This window comes from Balaenoptera musculus, chromosome 8, assembly GCF_009873245.2.
Source record: "Balaenoptera musculus isolate JJ_BM4_2016_0621 chromosome 8, mBalMus1.pri.v3, whole genome shotgun sequence".
Taxonomy (NCBI): Eukaryota; Metazoa; Chordata; class Mammalia; order Artiodactyla; family Balaenopteridae; genus Balaenoptera; species Balaenoptera musculus.
This window is the reverse complement of record NC_045792.1, coordinates 57,015,529-57,038,919: the sequence shown is the minus strand read 5'-3', so window position 1 is coordinate 57,038,919 and position 23,391 is coordinate 57,015,529. Positions and strand designations below refer to the sequence as shown.

At 40.1% G+C, this 23,391-nt stretch overlaps 1 protein-coding gene across 5 annotated transcripts in view; it reads right to left on the bottom strand.

The window, feature by feature from the left end:
- Positions 1 to 23,391, bottom strand: part of C2CD3 (C2 domain containing 3 centriole elongation regulator) — a 129,128-nt gene that overhangs the window by 32,395 nt on the left and 73,342 nt on the right. For all 5 annotated transcript variants that reach the window (XM_036859728.1, XM_036859729.1, XM_036859730.1 and 2 more), the window contains 6 exons: positions 21,075 to 21,677; positions 18,671 to 19,009; positions 7,567 to 7,705; positions 5,172 to 5,236; positions 4,116 to 4,321; positions 2,588 to 2,721 (listed from right to left, as the gene is read on the bottom strand). In XM_036859728.1, coding sequence (XP_036715623.1) covers positions 2,588 to 2,721; positions 4,116 to 4,321; positions 5,172 to 5,236; positions 7,567 to 7,705; positions 18,671 to 19,009; positions 21,075 to 21,677 — 1,486 coding nt within the window. The remainder of the gene's footprint in view (positions 1 to 2,587; positions 2,722 to 4,115; positions 4,322 to 5,171; positions 5,237 to 7,566; positions 7,706 to 18,670; positions 19,010 to 21,074; positions 21,678 to 23,391) is intronic.

Genomic DNA, 23,391 nt, shown 5'->3' with positions numbered 1-23,391 from the left:
TATCCAGTTGTTCCAACACATTTCTTGAAAAGACTATTCTATTAAACCATCTTGGCACCTTTGACATCTTGGCATCCTTGGCACATGGGTTTATTTCTGGACTCTCAATTCTATTCTATTGATCTTTATTTCTATCCTTATACCAGTACTGCATTGTTTACTGTAGCTTTGTAGTAAGTTTTGAAATTGGGAATGTTTTTCTTCCTTTTCAAGATTGTTTTGCCTAGTCTGTGTCCCTTAAATTTCCATATGAATTTTAGGACTAGCTTGCCCATTTCCATAAGGAATCCAGCAGGGACTGTGATATAGGGAGTATGTTGAATCTACAGATCAATTTGGGGAACTGATATTAACAATATTAAGTCTTCCAATCCATGAACATGGGATATCTTTCCATTATTTAGAACTTCTTTAATTTATTTCAACAATGGTTTATAGTTTTCAGAGAACAAGTTCTGTACTTTTTTGGTTAAATTTATTCTTAAGTATTTTATTTTCTTTGATGCTATTGTAAATGGAATCATCTTTTCAATTTCATTTTGGATTATTCATTGCTGACGTACAGAAACACAATTGATTTTGTATATTATGTTTTAAAAGTTTCTCAGTTTGGGGGTGGTTGCAGGGAGGGATAAGTTAGAAAGTTGGGATTAACATATACACACTACTATATATAAAACAGATAACCGGGAATTCCCTGGTGGTCCAGCAGTTAGGACTCTGTGCTTCCAATGCAGGGGGCACAGGTTTGATCCCTGGTTGGGAGACTAAGATCTTGCATGCTGCACAGCATGGCCGAAAAAATTAAAAAATTAAAAAAAAAAAAGATAACCAACAAGGACCTACTGTATAGCACAGGGAACTATACTCAATATTTTGTAATAACCTATAAGGGAAAAGAATCTGAAAAGGAATATATATATATATATATATATATATATATATATATATATCACTGAATTACTGTGCTGTATACCTGAAACTAACATGATATTGTAAATCAACTATACTTCAATAAAAATAAAAATTAAAAAAAATTGTAAGAAATTAAAAAGTGTCTCCATTTAAATTTCTAATATGGTAAAAACTGATAGCTATAACCTACAGAAACAAACCTCTTTGAGGTCATCAATAATTTTTAAGAGTATAAGGGAGTTCTGAAGTGGAAATGTTTGAGAACCACTGCTTTATTAAAGTATAACCGGTATATAATAAACTTCACATATTTAAAGTGTACAATATGTATTTTGACATATATGTACCTCTAAGGAAACCATTACCACACACATTAAGATAATGAACATATCCATCACCCTTAAAAGTTTCCCCCTGTCCTTTGTAATTCCTCCCTCTTTCCCGCTCCATTCATCCTGCGTTATCCCTAGGCAACCACTGATTTTCTTTCTGTCACTATAGATTAGTACATATTTTCTAGAATTTTATATAAATGGAATCATATACAATGTACTCTTTGTCTAGCTTCTCTCTCTCAGCATAATTATTCTCTCTCTCAGCATAATTATTCTGAGATTCCTTTGTCTCACTGATTGGCTATGGTCAACGTAACACCTATAAAATAGATATTGGGATCTAGGATTTCACATACACATGGGCTCCCTTTATGCAGAGGGCAGAGGCTCTCTTCATGTGGTAGGAAAGCTACATAGCACTGAAATGGGTCTTTGAGTGGCTAAGCAGTATTAGAGTATCTTTCTTGGAATAAAGGGTCTACTCAGTAACTGCTGCTGTAGGAGTATCTCGTATAAGATCCCTTGCCTTCTCCCTGAGGTGGAGAGAGAGACAAGGAAAAGACTGATGGAGGCAGGGGGATGCCAAATGACACTAGGGCCTGAGGGGAATGGGGTGGAAAGAAGCAATCTTAGTCTTAGATTCTACCCTTTGACAGGATGGAATATGCTCTAGCCCTGATATCCATATGCATATCCACAGTTGGCTAGGTGATAAAGGTGGGCCAACTGCTTTTCACAAAATAACCTGGCATGTAGGTTTGGGAGGGGAAAGGTCATGATATGTTTCTCACACAGCTGATGACTGATTTTAGGGATGAAGGTTAAAGGCCTCTGAGGAAAAGAGAAAAGAGTCCCTTGCACTGAAGCTACCCTTTTGATAGCAGTAAAACTTCCCTTTTTTTTAAAAAAAATATTTATTTATTTATTTTTGGCCGCGATGGGTCTTATTTGCAGCATGTGGATCTTTCATTGCAGCACGCAGGCTCTCTAGTTGTGGCGTGCAGGCTCCAGAGCACGTGGGCTCTGTAGTTGCAGTGCACAGGCTCAGCTGCTCTGCAGCACGTGGGATCTTAGTTCCCCGACCACGGATCGAGCCTGTGTCCCCTGCATTGGAAGGCAGATTCTTAACCACTGGACCACCAGGGAAGTCCCTAGTTTCTATCTTATAAAAACTGTTTTCATAGGATCTTGGGGTTCCCAGGGGTTATGAAAGAAGGTCAATTGTCTTTCCCTGTCTCTCATTTCTTCCTCTAAAAAAGGAAAGAGAGAAATGACAAGCTAGTTTGCACACTTCCACTCTTGACCCCATTTCCTTCTATCATCACGAAATCACTCACCTCCCAGGAGAGGAGAAATCAACCTCCTTTGATGAGGTGTGAACAAGTTGTTCTGGAGTCTGTCCTGCAATGCAGCCGGGGAAGGCACCATACATATCAGAGGCAGGGAAGGAAAATGTACTGTATATTGGGATCTGTAGAAGCAAAGAGAAAAATGGCACACTTGTTGCCACAAATCCTTTTGGAAAAAAGCAGTATAAATAAATTTGTAAAATTTATTGTATGCATATAATTTATTATTTTCTATGTATTGAACACTGTACTAAGCAAGGTACATGCATTTTCTCATTTAAACATCACAGTCTTATGAGGTAGGTACTATTATTATCACCATTTTACAGACTACATTATCAGACTGCTTTTTTTAATTTTTAAAAAACATTTAATTAATTAATTAATTTTTGCCTGCATTGGGTTTTCGTTGCTGCGCATGGGCTTTCTCTACTTGCGGCGAGCAGGGGCTACTCTTCGTTTCAGTGTGCGGGCTTCTCATTGTAGTGGCTTCTCTTGTTGCGGAGCGTGGGCTCTAGGCACGCAGGCCTCAGTAGCTGTGGCTTGTGGGTTCAGTAGTTGTGGTTCGTGGGCTCTACAGCTCATGCTCAGTAGTTGTGGTGCACAACTTAGCTTAGCTGCTCCACGGCATGTGGGATCTTCCTGGACCAGGGATCGAACCCGTGTCCCCTGCACTGGCAGGCGGATTCCCAACTGCTGTGCCACGAGGGAAGCCCTCAGACTGCTTTTTAAAAGCTGCTTTATTTTTATTTATGCTCTTGTTTCCTCCATTAGTTTGTGAACTCCTGGCTGGACATCTTACATTTTCCTTACATGTGAGGATAATCTGGCTGTGATATTTCTTGTCTCATGATTACCAGGGCTGATGTAAAGAAAAGACCCTCCTATATGGGGACTATTTAAACTCTTTGTCATTTTCTCACGTATGCATTTATTCACTCATTCATTCATTTGATATTTACTGATGCCCACTTTACCAAACCCTGGGCCAGGCATGCGTGACAGACAGGTGAGTAAAACACAGTGTTTGCCTTGATAGAGCTCTCCTATCTGGGACAGTCTGGAAAATTCTCCTTTCCTTTACAGTTAACTCCCTGAAAGAGTTGTCTGTACTTACTATCATCAATTCCCCTCTTCCCATTCTCTTTTAATTTTTTTTTAATAGACCAATGATTTTAATGTAACAGAGTTTTTTTTTAAAAAGTTCATCCAATGTGGTTTCAGATTCCACACTGCAACTAATCTTACTTTATTTAAAAATTGAGATTTAATTCATGTATTATAAAATTCACCCTTTGAAAGTGTTCAAGTCAGTGGTTTTCAGTATATTCAGAATTGTGCATCCATCACCACCATGTAATTCCAGAACATTTTCACCCCAAAAAGGTCATGAGGTCATTATGAGACACAAATGTATTCTGTATGCTGGAAAGTACCAAACACATGTAAATTATCTTCTTATAGGTTTTGCTCAGTAGAACCCTTATTGGTTAAGGATGTGAATCAGGATACATACCAGTGATCCTGAGGTCTCCATCCCACGTCTTGCTTGCCTTTCTTCTCTGAAGTGCATCAAACTCTCCAAAGGGGAGATGGCAACTTTTATCTGCCCTTGGCACTCTCCACTGAAGTCTGTGATGTTGTACCAGCCACAGACAAACTGGAAGCCAGAGAGAAGCGGGGAGAGGTCCACTGAGGCAAAGCCAATCACCCTCTCCTCATCTGTGGGGGAAAGAGAAGAGCTGGGCAATGTGGCTGGGCATGTCCTGCCACTGAGATTCGAGGTGGCACACAGAGAAACTGATTTAGAGGATGGGAAGGTTCAGTGATTCCACAATCAACAGAGAAGACAGATAATGAGGATGAGAGACTGGCAACCACAGCCTGCTTTCTAACTACTGTAAGTTCCCTTTTGTATGGTAGGGAAAAACTGGCAGGGTTGAGTTCTGTCCTCTTGATATAGGCCACTAGAAAACACCCCTTAAACATAAAAAACACTTGTTATTTTCCCTATGTTATCACGTCTCACTGATTTTCCTTAGGGCAGTGGCTCTTGAAATAAATCATTTGAAAGACCATCACCCTTGGAATTATGAGGGATTTACATTTTCTTATTTTTACTTGTCTGTATTTTCCAAATTTTCTATAACATACACTTGTATTATATTTAATTAAGAACAAAAGAGACATAATTCACACAAAAAAGGACAAATACCCCCCTAGAAAACCAGTACAGGGTGCAAAATGAGCTTGGGCTATGGCCGCTCATTTTTTGGGTTTTTTTTTGGCCGCATTGCACGGCTTGTGGGATCTTAGTTCCCTGACCAGGAATTGAACCTGGGCCACAGCAGTGAAAGCTACCTGAAGTCCTAACCACTGGACCGCGAGGGAATTCCCTCAGGCCGCTCTTAATGACAGAGAGCGGGTAATCTGTGGGATTACCCCTAACATACATATGTGTTCCCAGAACCATCAGTGCCGTGGTTTTACTTCGTTAAAAAAAGAAAAGGATTGGCAAATTGTCAACATGATGTGAACTTATTTTTACAACCAAGTAATATAGAGTTCATACCTCCTTTATGCCAAACTTTGAAGACCAGAGTTTGTTGTGGGTCCAAAAGAAGCTCTTTTGATAGCCTATTAAGAAAAACAACCACCATAAATTAACTGCATAGGAAGCTCCTCTAGTATTAAACTTAGACTTGAAGACCATCTTATAGTTGCAAAACACTTTTCTAACATTTTAATTTCAGGCTTATGATCATCTCCTAGGATATATTTTTATCTTCACAGTTAAAAGGAGGGAATGGAAGCTCAGAGAGGTGAAGTAGCTCGGAACTTGTCAAGACCTAAAAACAAGCAACTGTGATGTAGTATTCTTCCCCCTACCCCCTACCCCGTTTTATTGGAGCAGGTAAGGATTCTTCTTATGCCTTGTGGTGGTGCGTGGAGATGGTGAGAAGAGAGGAAAAAGAGTGTTTATTGAGTACCTACCTTGGGCCAGCCATGGTGCCAAGTGTTTCTTATACATGTAATCTGCACAAAAACCTATGACATGGACATTATTATCCTTGATTTACAGATGATGAAGCTGGGCTCAAAGATGTGAAGTCAGTTTTTCAAGGTCACATAAGAGTCAGTAAGTGGCAGAGCTGTGATTTGAACCCTAGTTTGCCTGACTCCAGAGCCACACTGTGCAGAGGCAAGGCACCGAAATAAGAAAGTACCCAACTTTCTTACCAGGTTAAAGAAGTCAATGTGGAACTCACTGAGCACCTCTAATATATTTTATATGAAGTGAATTATATAGTTTTAAACTACAAAGCAGGTACCCTTGCTCCAGGTGAGCAAGATGGAGAACCAGAGAAAACTAAGAGACTTAATATCCTTCTCCAGACTCCACTGGGGAACTAAAGAGAGCCGACTTCAAGACCAGTGAGAGGCACTGTGCTAACTTGGAACAAATACTGTGTCAGAGATTTGAATTCTAGCCGGGGGTCAAAATATCCACCTCTGAAGTCTAGCTCTCCTAGTATCACCTGAGTGACCCTGAGCACTCAGTCTCTTTGAGCCCTGCTTTTCCTGCCTGTTAAAACGGGATATTATTATCTACCTACAAGGTTTCTAGGAGGATCAAATGAAACAATTTTGTGATAAAGAAATTGCAAACAGCACCATCATTCATTTTTCTTCTAATCTTGCCTCTGTTACCAACAGACTATGTAACCTCCTTGGGCCACAGTCTCAACTGTATAGTAATGGGATGAAATGAGGTGATTGTTAATGTTGTTTTAACAAGTTAGTAAAGTTAGGTTCTGAATGAACAAATCACCCTCACTTAGAAGCTCAGCCCTCTGGTCGCCTATCTTTTGAGGCAGATTTGATATTTCAGTACTGGCCACTATGGCCAGAATATCTATAATTTCCAGTAGCTCACCATAGACAGTACTGAGTTATCACTGCAGTTATAGCTCCTGACTCAAGTCAACCACTCAGATTTCACAACACTGAACATGTGAGCAACTGCTGAGATTCGAGTAGGTACATAAACACTGTGAGAAAACAGCAGATCAGATACCATGTGGCATGGCTGGTGTTGGTGGACAAGAATTAAACTTTGCAAAAGGTGATGCAGTGTAAAGATAATAGTAACAATAATTAGTAATAGAATCCCACTTTTAATGATAATGCAACAGGTAACAGAAGAAAAGGGAGGAGAGCCCGGTACCACAGCAGTGGGCCTCTGTACCAGCCCCTGACCTCCAAGCTGCACTGCCACATGGTTGAAAGGACTCCATCGCCCCCTTTTTTTGAGCTTCCAAAGAAGATCTGTCATTTGTTATGTACCTACCACGTACCAGGAGGTAATTTCCCTAAATGTCATGTAATTTGGACCTCCTAATAACCCTGTAAAAATTACCTCCACTTTACAGATGAGGAATCTGAGGCTCAGAGATGTTATGTAACTTGTTCACACAGCTAGTAAATGACAGAGATGGGGTATGAGGCCAAGTCTCTCTAGTTCCAAGCCCTGGCTCTTTCCACTGCAACAGAAATCTTTTCCAAGGATGTATAATCCACAGCCTTTCCTGAGATCAGTCCTCTCTGCCTTCTTCACCTAGATAGCTTGTATACATTCTTCCACACCTAGCTGAGGGGTCTTCAGGGACTGTCTTAATCGATTATCTTTAATTCACACTGCCCAGAACAGAGCAGAGCATATAAGAGGTCTTCACTGAATAATTTTTGAGTTGTACTGAGCAGAGTTAAAAAACACCACAACAAAACCTTTAAACCACCACTAGCTGTGAATTCATAAGCACTAGGATTAAATAACTGTTTGATAAGGAAAGCATTCTCCAACTCTGCTCAATATTGTTGTGTCTGTTACATTCCTCACTCTGAGTTTGTCTCTTGGAACAAAAAGCAGATTTTGGAAGGCTGATGGAACATCATAAAATACAAACCTTGACTGCTGTTGAAAATTCCAGATGGGGGAATCTGTGTTTTCAACCACTGAGGTGTAGATAGGAGATGGCTCATCAGCTGTTGTGAAGGATACACAACAACTGGGTATTGATACTTTCCTCTGTGTCAAGGGGCTCCCTGAAATAGAAAAGAGTGGAGTGACTATACTTTAGGGTACCAAAAAGAATGTGTTGGAAGCCTCTCATTATGCAGGTACAAGAAGAACCATTCTTAGCTCTCTCCTACCTTTGGGTCTTTCTTTGAGCTATTCCCTGTGTCTGCTACTGAAACTGTCCTTTAAAGGTTCAGTTCATAAATACTACCCAGCAAGAAACAACTTCTCCCATCTCCTTGTACTCTGTGGGATGATGGAAAATATTGGATTAAGAGAAAAAAGACAGAACTGCAAAGAGCCTGGACTCACAAGTCAGATGATCAATGATTAGCTCTGCCATACACATTCTGTGTAACCCTGGGCAAGGCCTATCTAGGCCACCGCTTCCTCAAATGGGGCGTATGATACTTACACCTCCTCAGATGTTGTAAAGATTAAAAATAAATAATATAGTGGGTAACACTTATATAACACTTACTATGTGCCAGGCACTATTCTAAGAACGATACATGTATTAACTCATTTAATCATTACAACAAACCTATGAGGAAGATATTATTATTATTCCCATTATATAGATGAAAAAACTGGGTACAGAGAGATCAAACACTTATTAAGTGGTCACACATTTACTAAATGGTAAACTGAGAGTCAAATTCAAGCATTCTGGCTCTAGAGTCCAAACTCTCAGCCATTGCCTGTATTGCCTCCACTAGAGTTAAATGAATGTAAAACACTGAGTACTGTGCTGATGCTAATTTTACAAGATCAGGTTTCCAATGTGGGAGACTCAGTCATTTATTTTCTCTTAAAACAATGTAAAATGAAGATGGATGACATACTAGATAGTCTAACTCAGCTGTCCAACAAGATAACCACTAACCACAGGTGGCTATTTTACTTTAAATTAGTGAAGATTAAATAGGATTAAAAATTCTGTTTCTTAGTTACACTAGCTATATTTCAAGCACTCAATAGCTACATGTAGCTAGTGGCTACCATACTGGACAGTAAAAATATAGAACATTTCCATCATAGTACAAAGTTCTTTTCAACAGTGATGAATAACACAGATTCTATATAATGTAGTAGACTCTATACATTCCATAAGATCCCTTTCAGCTCTAAAATGCTATGACTCAGGATTACAGATGAAGGAAAGAGAAGAGAAGAAAATAAGTATGTCTTAAATATTATTTATGTGATCCAGAGGAACAAATTCTGTATGTGGATTCTAAATGGTTTGTCTTCTTTCTACCTGACTAGCTCAAGGCTTCCCCAAATGCATAATACCACTTTACTTTGTAGGTGAAGTTAATCTTTGAGGCTCCACCCTGCTCCTTCTCTGATTGCTCCTTTCAGTAACTACTCTTCCAAAGACCCCAGCCTGTCTCTGTGGACAGAAAATCCGATGAACACATTTATACTCAGGAATGCTGATTTTACTCCCCTCCACAAGCAGTGTAACATTTAATAAGTAGCCTTTAAAAGACAGACTCTAGCACCTTCTACTCTGAGAAGCCTCTCTTGACTCTCTAGGCAGAAACTCTGAACGTTATACCCCCATCATTAGATCTCTCCAACTTCAACGTTCTTTAGGGAAACAGAAGTGCCTGCAATTTTGCTTTGCTGTGTTTTCCTCAACCAAAAGAATTTCCATTAGAGTAGACCAGTTTTTGGGGTTTTTTTTGTAGTTTTATTAAGTGCTTTTTTAAAAAAATTTTATTTTATTTTTTATTAAAGTATAGTTGATTTACAATGTTGTGGCAATCTCTGCTGACTCAGTTATACACACACAGACATTTTTAAAAATATTTTTTCCATGATGGTTTATCACAGGATATTGAATATAGTCCCCTGTGCTCTACAGTAGGACCTTGTTTATCCATCCTACATATAATAGTTTACATCTGCTAATCCCACACTCCTAGTCCTTCCCTCCCCCACCCCCCTTCCCCTTGGCAACCACAAGTCTGTTTTAATTTCCATTAGAGTAGACCAATTCTTTTCAAATTTTCCCACCAAAGTAACAACTTTTAGAGACAAGTAAATACTAAAATCTGGAGCACTGGGGTTCTTGTTGCCTTGAAAGAGCAACAACACACATGACATCTATTAGCAGGCTTGTATTTTATCTAAAATTTCATGAGGATTTTACATTATCTTCCATAATATAGCCCTATTTGTTTAAACTAAAAATGATATTTCCCCTCCAAATCTTGGTAAAAAATTTACATCATGTTATTTAATCTCGTGACTTCTAACAACCAGATCAGATGGCATTACTTTTTAGTTCCTCTTACTGGGGATAATTAATAAAGAAAGAAAATGGGTGATGAACAGAGACAAAGGAGTGGAGATTTTGCAACGAGGCCTTGGGAAAGAGAACTGAAGAGGAGGAAGAGGAATGCTAGCCTTAGAAGTGAGAGCTGGTAATAGCTGCGAGGCAGGAGGGAGCTGAGGCGTGTGCAAGAGTTGCCAACAAAGCAGGACCTGGAGAAAGGCTTAACCAGGAGGCAGAGAAGCACTAAGATACACAGAACTACAGGAGGAACAAAATAAAACAAAAAACCATTGGCTACAACCTGGCAAAACCAGTTTACAAGCATATTCTTGAAAGAGCAGGAAAAAATGATTCTAATAAAATGGTAGTAAGCAAAGAATAGTGAATGGAAATCAATAATATAGCACCTGTCGTTACTAATGTAAAATGTACAGAATAGCACTAATAGTACCTTTATCTAGTGAGCTATCTTCTTAAAAAAGTTTTATTTTTCTGAAACTCAACAGTATTACATGGACTGACTTGCTCAGCATCCACCCCCACTTTTACTGTATTGTATTCCTTTATTGTAGAGACTGAAAGGGTCACAGACTCTTTTGTGCTAGAGTATGGATACAAAGAGGTCTCTGTCTGTTATATGCCATTACAACAGATCTGGAAGGCAGACGTGAGGCAGAGGACATGTTCCTTTCCCTTTTGCTTTTGCTACTAGCAAGGATGACACTGAGTTTTCTGCTCCAGGGTTTGGTCCCTGAGGCCCTAGAGGCCCGATGTCAATAGTGCTGATGAGCGTTTCCGATCACTGGACTGCAGTGTTGGCACCGTATTTCAAACTTAAAAGATCTACTGGTTCTCTCCTGAAAGCTTAGCCTAGAGCCCACTCCTTGAGCCCTTCCAATAATTTGATGTACCTTAATAATCTATATTAAACTCCTCTCTGTTTAAAATGGCTGGAGTGGAGCTTCCCTGGTGGCGCAGTAGTTAAGAATCTGACTGCCAATGCAGCGGACACAGGTTCAAGCCCTGGTCCGGGAGGATCCCACATGCTGTGGAGCAACTAAGCCCGTGTGCCACAACTACTGAAGCCCGCACACCTAGAGCCCATGCTCCGCAACAAGAGAAGCCACCTCAATGAGAAGCCCGCGCACTGCAACAAAGAGTAGTCCCCCTCGCTGCAACTAGAGAAAGCCTGTGCGCAGCAATGAAGACCGAACACAGCCAAAAATAAATAAATAAATAAATAAATTTATAAAAATAAATAAATAAAATGGCTGGAGGGAGTTGTTTCCTGTAACTGGACTCTCCCTGACACAGCTTCCATCTCTCTCAATCTCACCTCTCTCTCTCTGTCTCCCATTTTCCTTAGTATTAATAGGTCTCAAGCTTCTCAACTGATTTCTTCCAATAGAATGTCATAAATCCTCACAGCTAGGGAGAGATAATCTGCCTCTATACTGGCAGCTTCCATAGTATTCTACAATAATCTGTGTGTGTCTGTGTTTCCCTCACTAAACTAATGCACAGAGTAGGCCCACGGCCCTTATTAAAGGTTTGCAGACTCCCTGCTGCCCTTTGTCTACAGATGATTGCCAGGGTTGGAGAAGAGAGAGAAGCTGCCTTGTGTGCGTGCCAAATGCTCTGAGAGAGATCAGCAGAGAAGACCAACTGTAGTTCTGAGAGATAGGACCCCTCGGTTCTGGTGTACTCTGCCACTGATTTAGTGTGACATTTTGGGTACTTCATTCTGGCTCTCTGGGCATCAAGTTTCTTCATCAGAAACATGTGCTCTCAAATTACTTCTTACGATAAAATTCTATGATTCTAGATATATACCAATACTGCTCAGATCTCTCTCTCATACCTCAACCCCCCTTTTAAGATTTGTTAATTTTGAGGCTGCTATTTGCTAAAGTCCCTGAAAGAGAAGTACTATTTTTACTTTGGAAAAAAAGTGTTCCTTATTCAGTCTTGAACAGAAATACTCCTTTCAGCCAAAGAGGCAGGTGATAAAGAAATCTGCTTGGGTCTATCAGGTTTCCCCTGGCTCTCCCCTTGTGGTTGGAAATTTAGCTGGGCCTGTTTACCTTCCTGGAAAAGGTCAAGTTCTGATATACTTTTGGAGGCAGCCGAGATGAAAACTGCTATACTTCCTACTGGGTTGGGACACACATTGAGAGCAGTTAAGAGGACTTGAGATGAGCCAGCTTTACCACTTTAAGAGTTTTCACTGGATTTCCTGTGTTTTACATAAGTATGAAAAGTAGTAGTTTTATGCATCAAAAAATGGTATGATTGCTTCAATGAGATTAAAATAACAACCCCTTATTTTTAACACTTTACAGCTTACAGTTTTCTTATCAGCACTAAACTTGTGCTGATGACATCCTTGATAATCACACAAGATGGGTGTCTCTATCTCTATTTTACAAATAAGGCAACCAAGGAACAGAGAGGTAAAGTGGCTTGCTTGTCACACATCTGGTAAACTAGCATTTGGAAGATCCAGCCAGGTTTCCTAACTCCTATTCCAGGGATATTCCATTGCAATAGTTCTAATTAATTCTACCTGGTTAAGAGAAAAGCTCTCCCTCTGGCCTGGAGTGAACAGATGGAAACTTTCCCTCAAGCAATGCCCAAATTTGTATGTTAATAAAAACCTAGTTCAGTTTTGTTAAGCTAACATTAACTGACAGCTGCTCTGCGGCACACCTGCACAGATGAGTCAGATCTGATTCTTGATCTGGAGGCAGACACACAGATAATTATAATACAATAAGATAAAGACTATGCCAAAAGCACAGGGGACTGTGGGGACACAGAAGGACCCGTAACCCTGCCTGGGTAGTTGGAAGAGAGCCTCTAAAAGATGATGATACTGAAGATGGTTTTGATTTTCACTGAGTATAATTTAGATTACCTCAAATCACTTTACCTTTCTGTTCCTTGATTGCCTCATTTGTAAGACAGGGCTAGAGATACCGGTCATGTTGAGTGTAAGTACACAAGTCTTATGAGTACTGAAGCTGATTCTTGAAGGTTCCTTAGAGCTTTTCCTAACAAAAGTACCCAAGAAACTCTTGTATTTCAGAACCAGGACCACAGTGGGGACTATGCTGCCTCAGGTTTAAGGCATAATTCAGGGCTGTTAGTGAATCCTCTGCATGCAGCTTTGCACTAAGGAATCATTCGTTTCCTTCCTCAAGGAAGAAGCTTCTAAGGCGTGAGAGGGACAGACACACAGAGAACACTGTTGAAGGCAGGAGGACAGCCAACGTGGATATTAAGGAAGCATCTACATGGTTTTCACAAAAGCTTGGCAATTTATAGCTGACTCACAGAGTGTGGGATATGCTGCCCTCAGCACCATATTCTTAGAAGATGAGAGGTGAAGAGAATCTTAGAGATGATCTTATATGATCATCACATTTCACAGCTGAGGAAAAGAGAACTGGGTTTGCCCAAAGTCACTAAGCAAGTTAATGGCTTAGCTAGGGCCAGAAGCCAGTCTTCTGACTCCCATTCCAGAAGTCTTTCTATTATATCATCATTGGGAAGGCAATTTCAGAGAGATGATGGGCCGGTCTGTACACTCAGGGCCCAACACAGGGTCTGACTGAAGCACAAATATTTGCGGGGCGAAGGACTATATGGGCCTATCACTGCGAGGGTAGGACTTGGGAGACAAGAGACCTCTGAAAGTGTCCACTCCGAAGCTTGATCTGCCCTGGCTAAATGGAAAGAGGCCAAGTAACAAGTGATTTACAGATTTGTAACTCATACCAGAACTATGAGAGGTGTTGAGCATCATATTCACAAACAAGAGGACATTATGCTTGCTTAGTTGCATCAGGAAGACCCATGTGTTGAGATACAGAAATAAACACACAGCCCCTGTCCCCAAGGAACAGGCAGCCTAGTGGAGAGACACATTAAGAAACATTTTCAGTACAAAGTAATAAGTATAACCTCAGTAGTATAATGAAAAAGATATTGAAAGAGAATATTGTTCACAGCAATCATTGAAAGGGCTACCCCATTAGTCCAAGTTTCCGAAGGCTGAACAAGCAAGGAGGCAGTGAGAATAGAGAAAAGGTGACAGAAACCTGCTGTGTAAGAGGACATGATCCTATACCCTGTATTAGACATAGCGGAACCCTAATAACTATTTGTTGAGTGAATCTATTAATCCCTGCAACTTCTCCTCTGCTAAATTCCACATAAGCAACTTTCCTGCAGGAGAGGCAAAGCATAAAATCAGAGAACGTATTAAAAGGAGAAAAAGGGCATTTGAGCAAGGTCTCATATTCATCTGCTCCCTCATTTAACAAATATTTACTGCTTATTATGTGTCATACACAGTTCTAGGTGTTGGGGATTTAGCAGTAAATAAAACAAAAAATTTCTGTCTCTGTAGGACTTATCTTTTTCTAGAAAGACAGAAAATAAACAAAATACACTATTTAAAGGCCATAGGAAAAAATAACGCAGGAAAGAGGGACAGGTATTGTTGGAGAAAGGCTGTAATTTTAGATGGGTGACCAAGGAAGGTCTTGCTGAGCCGGTGATTTCAGTAAAGACAGGCCAGGAGTGGGGAATATTCCAGGCACAGAGAGAACACCAGATTCAAAGGCCCCAAGCAGGAGTCTGCCTATACATTCAAGAAAAAGCAAAGAGGCCAGCGTGGCTGGAACAGGGTGACTAAGAGGAAGTGCAGGATGTTGGGGAGAATTTGGTAACTGGGGAAGGGAGAAAGGAATCCTGGCTAAGAAAGGTGCATGAGCAAAGGCCCAGGGAATGGCTTGCCATATGTTATGATTGGAAGGGAAAGGAAGCCAAGCACTGCTGGAAAAAGTAAGCATTGTGCCACCAGTATGTCCACTGCCACTCTAAAACCGTGTCAATTAGTTTTAGTTGAGCCCTTGCTGCAGTTCAGCAATTTTCTTATTTATATCTTCATGATTCTCTATAGGTCCCTTGTAATGACGATGAACTTCAGCCAAAGAGGATCAATTGCCACCACAATTCCCCATGTTTGCTCCAAGTAGGTCTAGAACATACACTTTCCCACTTCAATATGTTCATTCAAGTAGAGATAACTACCTGGAATTTCATTCCCACCTTTCTGAAATCATATTCATTCTAAAAAGTTCTGATTTCTTAGATATGTCTGATTTCTCTGTTTCTAAACTCTCTAGACACTAGATATATATTTTTTGTGTGTTTCTTTTTTTTTGAATTTTATTTATTTTTTATACAGCAGGTTCTTATAGTTATCTATTTTATACATATTAGTGTATATATGTCAATCCCAATCGCCCAATTCATCACACCACCACCATCCGCCCCGGCACTTTCCCCCCTTGGTGTCCATACGTTTGTTCTCTACATCTGTGTCTCTATTTCTGCCCTGCAAACCGGTTCATCTGTACCATTTTTCTAGGTTCCATATACATGCGCTAACATACTATATTTGTTTTTCTCTTTCTGACTTACTTCACTCTGTATGACAGTCTCTAGATCCATCCACGTCTCTACAAATGACCTAATTTCGTTCCTTTTTATGGCTGAGTAATAGTCCATTGTATATATGTACCACAACTTCTTTATCCATTCATTTGTCGATGGGCATTTAGTTTGCTTCCATGACCTGGCTATTGTAAACAGTGCTGCAATGAACATTAGGGTGTGTTTGTCTTTTTGAATTATGGTTTTCTCTGGGTATATGCCCAGTAGTGGGATTGCTGGGTCATATGGTAATTCTATTTTTAGTTTTTTTAAGGAACCTCCATACTGTTCTCCGTAGTGGCTGTATCAATTTACATTCCCACCAACAGTGCAAGAGGGTTCCCTTTTCTTCACACCCTCTCCAGCATTTCTTGTTTGTAGATTTTCTGATGATGCCCATTCTAACTGGTGTGAGGTGATACCACATTGTAGCTTTGATTTGCACTTCTCTAATAATTAGTGATGTTCAGCAGCTTTTCATGTGCTTCTTGGCCATCTGCATGTCTAGAGACTAGATATTGTACTACTTATCCTTCTGGTCCGTAGAGCATTCTGCTTTATACATCAATAATCATGTAGTTGCTAATCCCCTTATCTGGGTTATCAGCTCTTGGAGGACAGAAACCATGTGTCATTTGCTCTGCACTTTCTGTACCTGGCACTGGCCTGGCACAGATTTACTACTTGATGAACTGAACCACCATTCTTGCAATATAAGCACAGGACTGGGTGTATAGTACACAAGCACCTTTTTAAATACAGAGAGTAAACAGGACTAACTGGTAAACACAGTTTATCTCATACCTAAGAGTCAGGATGGTATAGAGGAAAGAGCACGGGTTTTAGGTCCAGACACAGCTGGATTCAAATTCCAGCTCTGTAGAGCTTATTAACTGTGTAACTCAAGTCATTTTACCTTTTTGAGCTTCAGTTTCCTCATTCATAAAATGGGTATGTACTGTAATCTGTTCATAAAATAACCCCACTGTGGTAAGGATTAAATGAGATAATTAATGTACAAAAAAAGAGAATAAAATTTGGCACAAGGAGATGCTCAATAAACTATTGTCAATTGTCAAGCTGTATTTTAAAAATGTAACTCTGTCTAACTGAGAAGTTACAAGTATATTTGCTTTTTGCAATATGGGGGCAACCCCTAAAATGGAATATAACCATATTTTTGCACATTAAATTTTATTTTCAATGCAAAAACAAAAAACCAAAACAGTTCTTGCAAAAAATCAAAGCTTTTTTTGTGCTTTCCTTAAATTCATTCATGTATTATTTTTCTCTTTTTAAAAAATTCAGTTTTTACAAATCAGACTTGTCACAAATGGGCTGCTTTGGTAGGGCAGTAAAAAAGCAAAAACTGTTTCCCAACTTTGTGACTCATACAGTATGGACCTCAGTATCTCTAATACAGCACAGCAAGACTATGTGGGGAAGACTTTGTCCTGGGATAGAATGTTTCAGGGTCTCTGACACACAAAGGTTATGAGAAGGATGAGAACCTCAGAGTCTTTGTAGAAGCTTATAATCCTGGAAGTAATGTCTGTTGGTAGTGTGTATATGGAGAAATAGAAATGAAAGACAGACAACAGTTACTAGGAGCATGAATTTTGTTTCTGTTCCAAAGTAATAAGGATACACAGAAAAACTGAGGCAACACAGAATTGATAGGAACCAAGTAGGGAGGCCAAACCAGAAGATGTATATTGAAACCTTCTGGACTCATAAAGCTATGGTTTTCTGGCTCTCAGAACCATCATACATCTCAGAACTGTTAATCACAGCCGTTTACAGATGAGAAATTCAAGATACAGAGAGACAGTAACTTGCTCAAAGTCACAAACACACACAACTTATTGGAAATACAGGGCTGAATACATTCCTACTAGAATGTAAGCTCCACAAGGGCACTATTTTGTCTGTTTTGTTCATTGCTTTATTATCCCCAGCACCATGGACAGTGCTCACATAGAGCAAATACGACGTAAGTTTTGTTGCTGAATGAATGAATAATGAATGAATAAATGAATGAGATAAGGTCTTTGCTCTTAAACAGCCCCTACCTAGTGGAGAAGAAAATCATGCAAACAATGTTAGTACATGTGATATATGCTATGATTAAAAAGGGCAAAAGTGCTAGGAGAGCAAACAGGAGGCAGCCTTTATGTCAGAGAAACTCTGGTAAATGGTGATGTTTGAGCTGAGTCTTGAGATAGGAGTGGGAATTAAGCAGGTGAAAGAGAAGGGTGATGGCAAAAGGGAAAATTTTAGGAGAGATTACAAGGCTGAATAAAAAGTAAGGCAGGGGTTCCTTGTGCCATGGATTACTTTGGCTGTCTGGTGAAGTCTATGGGCCTCTTCTAATATATATATATTCTTTTTTTTAATTCTTATTGTAAAATACATAAGATTACAAAGAAATGAAATTATATTGGCATAAGTTATCAAAACATTAAAAAACAGTGACATAGTAATCACTATAGTTTTATTAATGCATAACAAGATCTAACTGTAGGTTTAATAACTACTGTAATTTTGAAGTAATGACAGGTATAAATGATATTCCAAGATATCTGCAGTAACTAAAATGTGATATGAAAATACCTGTGATTTCTATTGTTGACAACATCACAGGTACTGTTAATATTACTAGGGTCTATTGCTTACACTCACAACTGGAGGAAATGTTCAATTTTAGTTAGAGATTAATAAAAATAAAGATGTAATTATTTTCCTATCCAAGTTCACCTACCCTGACTTTAATCCTTGGATCCCTGTGGGCTTATGGATCCAATGCTAAGAACCCTTGGCCCTAGGTACATAATGAAGAGGGCCTGAGTTGGAAGGAATGGAGAAGAAGGTAGAGATCTAAGAGAAATTTAAGAGATACAACAATTTTAATGGATCTGATGATTTGATGGTGGAGAAGGAAAAGAGAAGTATCTAAGTTGATACTCAGGTTTCTGGACTGGGGAATTTATGATATGCAAAATTAGGATAACTGACAAGGCCCACTTAGGGCCTCAGAAAGGCTTTCACTTGGCTTAAACCTTTAGGCTTGAGAAATATAATTATGATTAAGATGATTAACAATTCTTCCAGACCCTGTCATGATTAGAAAGATTTGTGAAGACAGGACCATAGCCTGTGGAGTCAGATACCTGTTTATGGATAAGTGAGCAGAACATACCTTTCAAGCTCAAGTGCATTGCTCTTTCTACCAGGATACTGACTGCAAAAGTTCCATCCAATGCAGTAGGGCCCTCCTGGGCCAGGCAGACTTCAGCTGTGGTGCTGCTGCAGGGGACCTGGGTGGAGGCCGGAGACTTCTGGTGGTCATGTGGTGGAGAGAGCTGGAGCTCATCATTTCCTCTGGGGAGCTGCTCAGACTCACTGTGGCTGCTGCAGTCCATGGAGTCCAGCTCATTAGTGGGCCCAGGGTGTGAAGAAAGAGAGGAGAGAACCACATGAACTCTCAAGGCAGCTCCTGAGAGGTTGGAAGCATTTCGTCCAAATAGAGGATACACACCTGCAAGAGGATGAAGGAGGATAAGCCTAGGCAAGCAGGGACACTCTCTAAACCTTGAGATGCTCTCTGAGGGTGCTTGTGGCCCTCTCTCCTTTGGCAGGGCTACAGGCCCTAATATACCAATTTGCAAAGAAACTGTGAAGTTAACACACACTGTGAGAGTTTTTACTGCCCCCCCCACCCCCGCCGCCCATCACTACCTGCAACAATGGAAAGTAGTGAGAGGTCTGATTTCAAGGCAAGAGGATAAAAAGCTGGTGGGAGTGGAAAAGTATGAGGGAATGGACAATCTGAAAAGTTGAATACTGCCTTTGGTATCCCTCAATAAAAAGAGGTATTTGTGTTTGAGTTCTGATCCCTAAATCGATATTCAGTTTCCTAAACCTACTTGTTCCACCAGAGCGAAGTTAAAAGCCTGTCTTTAAGAACTTTAGTTCAAGTGAGCCTTGCACACTTCGAGGACTTTTTCTGTAGTCTCTTTGAAGTGACTCTAGGCCAGCCCAGATAAAACAGGGCACACGGCATTTGATGAGGTGCTCAACAGAGCCAGAATTATACCTGCTGGGTCCAGAGAGAACCAGAGAATCTGGGATGATCACCCAGATGCTCAGTTCTCCCTCTTTAGCTTGGGTCACCCGCTCAACAACAGGGTCAGAGCACAAGGCTAACAGAGCTAAAATAGGGTTGTGACTCAGTTTCTTCAACCGTATAGTGGGGGAAATAACTAACCTTACAGGAATGTCAAGATGAATAAATATGACGTTTGTAAAGAGTCTAGTCTGGCCGTCTCCAATTCAATCTGTACTATAGTTGCCAGCCTTATTTATCTAGAAAGCAAAGCTGTGTCACTCTTCTCTTCAGAAGCCATTAAAATAGCTTTCCATAGCTCTCAGAAAAAAGTCCAAACTCTCCTGCTTAGAAGAGGCCTTCAACATAGTACTCCTGCCCAGCTGTCTAGCTTCATCTCCCATCATTTCCCAAACTATATATCCTGTGACCCAGCAGTACCAAATTACTTATGGCGCCTAAAACGTATCAAACTGCTTCCTGCCTCTGTGCCGTCACCCACGCTGTTCCCGTTTAGAAAACCCTTCTTTCCCCCTTTTCGTGACTTACTCCTAAATCCTCTGTAATTCAGGTCAAGCACCATCACTTCCACTGAGATGCTGTCCTTGAACCAAAGAGATGTTGTGTGCCTGTGCTCCCATAGTGCCACTAAGAATACCTTTTTCATAGTTCTTATACTTTGCTGTAATTGTTTATTTACTACTCCACTCTCCCATTAGACTATAAGCTCATTAACTATTTCTGACTCATCTTTGAATTCCCAGGGCCAAGTACATGTAGCAAATACTGAACAAATGTTTGAAAGAAAAGCACCCATAGTGCCACTTGCAAAATGTTACCTTTCTCCTTTCAAACCAGTTTATTACCACGTAGATTTTATGATTCCAAGATGTGCTGACCAGAGAGAGAGGATATCTTAATCTCATTAGCAGGTATGCTTTTCAGTGTATTTAAAAACCAACATTCTAGATTATAATATAGGCTCTTATACAGGTGGTTAAAGGTAGTCTCCTAAATTCACTCATTTTTATTTTACATGTATTAACTGAGGGCTTACAATGTTCTAGCCACTATGTTAGGTGCAACAACCTTATGAATTTGGATGTAGTCTAAGGCTACAAAGTTCAGCACCAGTTCTTAGATCTCAGACAGTATACCTTAGACTCCACTAAGGTACACTGTCACTAGATAATGCCCTTCTTAAAGCATCCAGCGAACCTCCTTCTGAAATCTCTGCAGTTTTAAGAAGCATTACTAAATTACTATTAATCTTTCAACATGCAACAATGGAAAGAACACTTACTAGCATGTGACCCTGGGCAGTTACCCAACCTACCTGAGCGTCCATTTTCACGACTGAAAAACAGGTTTGATACCTACCTCACAGGATTGCTGGGAGGATCAAATAAAAAAATGTCTGAGAGGGTGTCTCACACAGTGCTTGTCATGGAGCAGCAGGTGCTCAAACCACAAGTGCTAAGGCTGGTTCCTCACTTACCACTGACAGTTAGTGTCCTTGCTGACCTCTCCCCAAGTCTGGCCAGGTCCACATAGGCTGAGCCAATCCAGCTGTCTGTCTGATGGGGCCTCTCCACACTGTCATTGCCATAAGCCCGCCACACCTGGATCTCTAACCTCTCCTCTCTGAAGTACCAAAGCAGTGATGGGCTCCTAGTGACTTCTGCTCTTTTGGATGCCTTGAAAGTAACCATGACCTGCTTTTTGTTTGTAGATTCCTTAGGCTTCTTGAGAGGGGTCCAAAAGCCTTCATGATCGTACAGCTTGTAGCGGAGGTAGCAATATGTATTCTTATGAATGTGCTTCTGGCCAGCAAGCAGCACGCAATGGATGGGCAGCCAGAGCCTCGGGGTGGAGATGGTAACAGTGGCTGGCTCCTCTTCATCCATCTTGACAAAATCCTTCAGATTATTCTCAAAGCTCCAGCCCAATAGCTCAGCAGCTTCCAACACCCGCTCTCTGTCTCCAGGATGGGTGAAGGAAATGGAAAGCTCCAGACCACCCACAATCTTCTGCATGAGCTCCAAGCCGTGAGGCAGGGCCCCCTCTTCTGGTAAAATGATAGGATACCATCCTGTGATCCCTTATGAAAGAAAAGGAAGATTTTTCAATTATTGTTTTAAAAGTAAAAAGACTTAGCCACTTTCCACCCCGCAGCCACTATCACCCTGGCCCAAGACAGAAGAGAAAACATATATCCACAGTGCATTGAAGTTTGTTTCATCTGACCACTGAAAGACAATGAGATCACGTTGAAGAACAAAGGCTAGGAGCTGGAAGACCTGCATTTTCTTCTTGGCTCAGCCCAAAACTAGTGGTTCAGTCTGGGTAAGCCATTAATTTCTCTCAGCCCTATTTCCTTACCTGACAAATGGGAAAAATAGTGCTGATCTTGCCTACCAGACAACCTTATTATAATTGTCAAATGAGATAATGATTTTGGAAGAGCTGTGAAAGAAAATAAAAAATGTGAAATATTATTATGGTACTATGAGTACAATGGAGAAGGCATGGGACAAGATCAGGAGATCTGGGGTCTAGCCCCCGGTCTTTCACCAAGGGAATTGCCACTTAATGAACACATACCAAGGACCAGGCACTAGATTTCAAAATAACAATTTAAAATATTAGCTACTTGTTACTGAGCATCTGTTATGTGTCAGAAATTCTCTTATGCTTTATATATATTACTTCATTTAATTCTCTTAATAACCCTGTGAAGTTCCGAGGATTAAATGGGATAATAATCCCTATTTTGCAGATGAGGAAATGGAAGAGACCTGCCCAAGTCATTATAGCTATCAGGAGGTAGAGCCAGGATTTGAACCCAGGCCTAGCTGGCTTTAAAGTCTACACACCACCTATAATAGGTTCACAATATCTTATCTAAAACCCTTAGGGTCAGATTTGTTTCTGAATTTAAAAATTTTCAGATTTTAGAAAGATACTGGTACATAAACTGAATATTATGTACTAGTCAGTGGTCACATAGGTCAGGGGTTGGTAAACTTATTCTGTAAAAGGCCAGAGAGTAAATATTTTAGGCTTTTGGGCCATATGGTCTCTGTTGCAACTATTCAGCTATGTTGTTGTAGTGAGAAAGTGGACACAGAAAATATGTAAATGAATGGGCACAATGTGTTCCAATAAAGCTATATAATCAGGCAGTGGCCTAAGTCAGAAAATAAAGACTAAATAGTCTCATGTCAGTTGAGGTCAGGTTTGGCTGCTTAATGAGTTAATAAAAAACTTTTGACTTTCTGAGCTTTTTGGATTTCATAATTATGTAAAACAGATTGTGGATTGGTATAATATTCACAGCAATTTTCTGAGAAAGATTTTGTATTAATTAAAATTATAGACAGGAAGATTCAGACTTATTAATTTGCCAAAGGCCACTTAAGGTGTTATGATTTTTGGAAAAGGCATTTAATTTTTTTGGGCCTTCCAAGTTTTCGTTTATAAAATGAGGACACTGAAATGAGGAGGTTGATCTCTATGACTCCACTTGACTTGGTTGGTCTAAGAACCTATGGCTTTGGCTTTAGTAATTTCTCATCACTTGGGTATTAATTTCCTCACAACCTAGTGCTTCTTAACATTATTTGGTCACAGACCCCTTTGGCTCTAATGAAAGTTATCTCCAGAAAAATGTACAAATACAACTACATAAAAAATTTCACACCACTTCAGCATGTAAGTGGATTAGATCATTCCTCTTGGTCTGTGATTCTGTAATTGAGATTACTGGCAGGAAGAAACAAAATAGAATGTTCACTGTAGAATAACTGAATATA